We start from the raw sequence: 6,000 nt of genomic DNA, 5'->3' as shown, positions 1-6,000 counted from the left end.
TACTACCACTTTTCTTTAGTTATCAATTACATATATTTACATATTTGGTATAATTTGTCTAAAAGTTTTATCACTCCACAAATATTTTAATTTTTTCTGTCAAAAATAAGCAGTTAGTCTAAAAGTTTTATCACTCCAGAAATATTTTAATTTTTCTGTCAGAAATAAGCAGTGGTGTGTTAAATTTTAGTAGTCAGGAATGTAATTAATAGAAGCCTAGGTATTTTGAGTAAAAGACCTCTACCTCTTCCTTACCACCTCTAATCTAAGTGGCTTAGATAGATTTGTGTAAGTTCTAAATAGACTATCTTTTTCTCTATGGGAAATTGTCTTACTTTCTTAAATTTTTTTTTTTTTTAGGTGAATCAAAAAGGGTCCCAGGAAGCCTGTGAATGTTGAAGAAAATTCATCTGTGAATTTTTGATATTCAAGGAGGAGTCAGTATTTATATTCATCTTTTAAAGTGGAAAGATTTATATTTTATTTTAGAACTTGTTAATATTTACAATGAATGGACACAGTGATGAAGAAAGTGTTAGAAACAGTAGTGGAGAATCAAGGTAAGCACTTTTATTATCAAGTACTTATTATGAAGAGAATTGAAAACTCGTCTGATTCTTTTTAGTTTTCCTAATAGGCAGCAGAGTTTGCAGATTCAGATACTTTTTCTCTTAGCTATCCAAATGGTAAAAAGTTTCCTATACATGAAGCTTTGTTGATAATACAGATTTTAATTATTTTTTTTCCATTGCAATACACAAAGAACAATTTAAATATAAAAAGTTTGTCTTAAATTTCTTTGGAGCCTTGTATAGTGTGGGTTAATAATTGAAGCTAGAGCAAGTAAAAAAAGACATTGAAATTGATTTGACTGGTAGTATACTTTCTAAATAAAGGCAGTACAAATTTCTATGCTCATCTTTTCCTGGCAGTTTGTTTTCTATATCTGTTCTGTCTAATATCTAGTAACAACTAGCCACATGTGGCTATTTAAATTAAAGTGACAAAATATCGAAAATTCGTAAGTCAGACTAGACACATTTCAAGTGCTGAATAATCAGTTGTGGCTAGTGGCTACCACGATGGACAGTGCTGATAGAAAACATTTCTATTACTGCACAAGTTATTTTGGATAGTGCCGATGTATTGTTAAAGTATTGCTGCGATGCTCTTTCCCCCTATTTTCTCTCAAATTTGAGTTTTAATTATATACGAATGGGTTAAGAGTCCTTAGGCCATGTGTTTGCAAAGAAGATATAGTTTATGGGAATAAACCATATTATTTTAATGAATAAGAAACCTCTTTAAATACAGAGGCACTACATTCTTCTATAGACCCCATAGTTTGAGTTATCTGCACATTAATAACACAATCCCTGTAGTTACGTACACTTACATGTAGAGATCAAGAATACGAATGTTGGAGTCAGACTCCCTGATTACTCCAGTTCTATTTCTTAGCTGTGTGAATTAGGGCAAATTATTAACCTCTGAGGCTTTGATTTTTGTACTTCTAAAATAGGAGTTACAGTATTATTTATCTTAAAGTGAGATGCTACACGTAGAGGGCTTAGAATAGTACCTTTCACAGGCACAGTATTTGGATAACAACCATCATAGAAGAAAAGGAGCAGTTATGGAAAACAGCATGATTTAGTTGAACAAATATAGGTCTAGGAGCTTGAAAACCTGAGTTGACACTATCTCTGCACTAGTTCCCTGAATGATTTCTTAACTGTAAAATAAGGAGAGTGGAAGTAAATGTAGGATGAAGTTTCATCCTATGACGTAATTTACAAAATATAAGGTTTCAGATGAGAGTTTACGTAGAATCAGAGCTGAGAGGCTAAATTAGAAAACTTGAATCTCACTTTTGATTCATATCTCTGCAGGTAGATTGACCTATAGTAAGTAAATAGTAGAATCACTTTGTCCACATTCTTTTATTCTTTAGTGAACAATGAAATGGTTAATAGGTAGAAATATCTAGAGGAAACATAGGAACCAAACTACCCACAAAATAGGAAATAAGAGCAAATCCTCTAGGTGAGTATACAAAGAAATCACATGCTGTTATATTCTGACCCCTTACCTACTACAGTAATTATTTATTTTTCTGCCACATCTAGAGCAAATAGGAGTACAGTAAGTAGTAAGTGAAATTTGATAGTATAGATGAAAAAAACTCTGAAATCAGATTTACTTAAAGGACTCTTTCACAGCACACACTTATTTTAAATAGTTCCAAAGCATATTCTCTAATAATTCTGAGTCATTATCTCATATATGGGTTTTATGTACTTTTGAGAAGTGTGGTTGTCGAGTTATCTAGTTCTTCCAACTGCTTTGGTGTTTATCAGGAGGAGGACCTTCTTCTATTTTGCTTTCATTTTCTTCCTTACTGCTGTTATGCTATCCTTTTTCTTTTCTCTCCTGTCATAGTCACTAACCCTCAGGTTCTCACCCAACATCCTCAAGCTTTCATAACAAGACAGTACAGAGAAGGGAGATTGTGCCTAGTTGAAAAAGTGAGAAGGTGAACTTTATAGATATAGGGATTTTTAAAAAAAAAAAAACAAAAGTTACCATAGCTATGTGAGGAGAGGAGAAATATGCTCTGCTTTTAAAATTGATAAACATTGAAAATTTGATTTTTATTGGCTAGAATTTTTAAAGGTATTTTTCCTTGGTTAAGTTTATGAAATGAAATGAAGTAATTTGGCATTTTTGGTTGGTATAATTAGCTTTCCACTAAAAAATGCTTTTTTGATTCTTTTCATGTGAAAAGCTTATAACCATTGACTGAAAGGAAGAAGAATATACAGGAAAATGTCTCTTAGTCTATGTTGTAACTGTCAATTTTGAAACTTATTTACTAAGAATGTGGGTCAGGATGCACCTGTACGTCAGTTTCAACTCAGCACAAACTTTATTATTTAACTGAAGTTAAACTTTATAAAGATACTACTGGAAAATTTCAAAACATCATTCCCAGCTGTAAAGATTTGTGTTATTTGCAACTAAGTTTTTCAAATTCTACTTAGATATTTTTTATTTTAAATTTATCTTCAGGAATAGATGTATAGGTAAAGACCAGAAATATATAGTCACATTTTGCTAATTTTTGAATGATTGATGATATGCTTAATACTCATTTGAATCTCTCTTGCCTATAGATTAAATTTTCAATAATGTAATTTAGTCCATGTAAATTTGAGAATTTATTTGAATCACTGTAAGTATATATTATGCTTTTGAAAAATTCTTTCACAGCAAAGAAACTTGGTGATGTGCAGTAATGCCCTTAACCACTTAGAATTAATCTATAGTTGGCAACTGATCTTTATCAACCTGATTCTTAGAATTCTTTTTTTTACTATAGTTTTTTATAGCATTAATAATGCTTGATTTAGTATATTTACATATGTTTTAAATATATATATGTATGCAAGTTTTATATTTATTTAGAGGGACTCTGTTGCACTTAAATTTCCTTGGCTTATAGAAAATATTTTCATTGTTTTATACAAGAACCTTTGGATCTCAACTTTTAAGGTTTTCTTTGTGCAGGCAGTAAGTAGGAATTAGGATCAATGGAATGTTCTAATGAAAATCTCCTTTTTAGAAATTCAGTCTTTAAAAGGCTTTTTAAAGGCTTTGAGAAGCCCTATAGTCCAAGTGATCTGTTAACTTTAGGAAACACCAAGTCAAAGTTAAATTGAACACAGGCCACATTTTTCACCATCTATTTCTTAGTGTACAGATGAATGCTACTATGGTATACCATTTTGGAAAACATTGCATTTACGTGGACACATACCAGCAAGATTTCTTGCCATCAGAACCAGTTCATTTCTTTCACTAAATTTGAACAGTTTTTAAAGGCAATGTCAGTTAAAGTAATGTTTCCTGAGCCTGCTTTGCAGTTGCCTCAGTTTTCAAAAAAAGTCAATTCATTCTTAAAAGTCAAAAGTTTATACTAAGAAGCATTTTAAGGAAGATGGGAAAATGTGAAATTACAAAGAATGTCTAGAAATCACTCAGCTAAGGAAACCCATTTTAGAAATTTTCTGTGATGTCATTATTTGCAGTAAAGTATGACTTTTCCATCTCATTTTTTGTTAATTCCTATTTCTCAGTTCAGTATGTGCTTTCTTCATCTTTTCCTATTAGTTTTCTCTTTCTTCAAAAATCCTTGCATGCTACTGAATCTAAGATCATTTCTTATGCGCTGAAAACTCAAACTGTTAAGCAGGAGCTTTAGTAATAGATTACTCTCTCTCCAAATAGAACTTACAAAGTTAAAGTTTTCACAGAATTTCTTAGGATTGTGGTTAAGCTCAATTACTGTATTTAGACCTTTAACTGGTAAGGATAAGATAATTGTGTACGACTTGACTTTCAAACATACTACTTTTATCTACACAGGCATGAGATAATGTGGGGGCAAACATTAATGTGTAGTTGCCCCTTTTTTAATACTGCCTAAGTATTGCTTATTTAAGATCTTGATGGCTGGTGGCTTACATTTGGTACAGTTCTGTGTTTAAAAGTACTTTTTTGTGGCAAAGAGATGAAGAATACATGAAGAAAACATTTCTTTTATGGATAATTTAAAAATATACAGAAATAGAAAAGTTCGAGCTTCAGTTGTGGTCCTTGGACTAGCAGCATTGGCTTTATCTAGGAATTTGTTCAAAATGTACAACCTTGGGTCCCACCCCGTACTTACTGAATCAGAATCTTCATTTTAACTGGATTCCCAAGTGATTTGTTTTCATATTAAATTTATATGCATATATGTGAAGCTGTTTGCCTGAAGTCATTAAGTAGTACCTTGTCACTCTTTTTTGTTATTAATGCTATTATTACATACACTTTTTATTTTTTGGGAATCCCCCGCCCCCAGAATGGTGTCATAGGCCATTCCAGCAAGAGGACAAGTACATTTCATTTTTCTAAAAACAATAATAATGGCAAACAATAATTATCGAGCCCTTATTCTGAACCAGGCATGATACACACAGCGCACAGTGCATTACATGAATTTATCGTAGTTCATCATAAAACTCCTGTGGTGTACACAGTATTAATGATTCCCACTTGCCAGAAGGGGAAACCAGATTTATAGCCACTCTTTAATACCTTTTTTGTAAAAACTTAACTAAATTCTAGATTTTACTTGGATTTCATTGGTTTTTCCATTCATGTGCTCTTTTTATTATAGGATTCAGTCCAGGCTACCATGTTGCATTTAGTTGTTAACTCTGCCCAGTGTCCTCTGGTCTGTTAGAGTTTCTAAGTCTTTCCTTGATTTCCTTAACAGTCTTGAGAAGTATAGGTCAAGTATCCTGTAGTATGTCCCCCAATTTGGATTTGTCTGATGGTTTTATTAGGATAAACTAGGATTATCAGTTTTTAGAAAGAATTACACAGAGAAGTCCTCTTCTAGTCGCATTGTATGGGGAACATAACTTCCACATGGTATTACTTGGCCATGGTAGTATTTGCCAGGTTTTTCCACTGTAAAATTACTGTTTTTTTCTCTTTCATATTGTATTCTTTGGAAGCAAGTCACTATGTCTAGCCAGTGCTTAAGTGGGTAGGCGTTGGGGCTGGGAATTAAGTTCCATCTTCTGTTGAGATGGAGTATCTACATATATTAAATAGAATTCTTCTGTGAAGAAGTCATTTGTCTTCCATTCAGTCATTCATTTCTATAAGCATGGACTTACATATATGTATTTTGTACTTTGGGTTATAACCCGATAAGTTATTTATTTTGTTGCTCAAATTGTTCTAGGCTTGCCCATTGGGAGCTCTCTTTCAAGATGGCTTCTGTGTCTTTTTATAAACTCCATCCATTTTTGCTCTAGTATCAGTCATTTCTCCAAAGAACCCTGATTGCTTTTGTTGGAGAAAAGAGTATTAGAAAACAAGATTTGGGTGCTAGATATGTTTGTTGCCACCCAGGTGTCACTGTTTCTAGGCCCTTTCAGC

At 32.5% G+C, this 6,000-nt stretch overlaps 1 protein-coding gene across 2 annotated transcripts in view; it reads left to right on the top strand.

The window, feature by feature from the left end:
- Positions 1–360: 360 nt before the first annotated feature.
- The window catches only part of CHD1 (chromodomain helicase DNA binding protein 1), a 67,853-nt gene continuing 62,213 nt past the window's right edge, over positions 361–6,000 (top strand). For both annotated transcript variants that reach the window (XM_006913244.3, XM_025047713.1), the window contains exon 1: positions 361–560. In XM_006913244.3, coding sequence (XP_006913306.1) covers positions 508–560 — 53 coding nt within the window. In that variant the 5' untranslated portion in view covers positions 361–507. The remainder of the gene's footprint in view (positions 561–6,000) is intronic.

This window comes from Pteropus alecto, unplaced genomic scaffold (assembly GCF_000325575.1).
Source record: "Pteropus alecto unplaced genomic scaffold, ASM32557v1 scaffold20, whole genome shotgun sequence".
Lineage (NCBI taxonomy): Eukaryota > Metazoa > Chordata > Mammalia > Chiroptera > Pteropodidae > Pteropus > Pteropus alecto.
The sequence above is the reverse complement of the archived record's forward strand: the minus strand, read 5'-3'. Positions and strand labels throughout refer to the sequence as shown.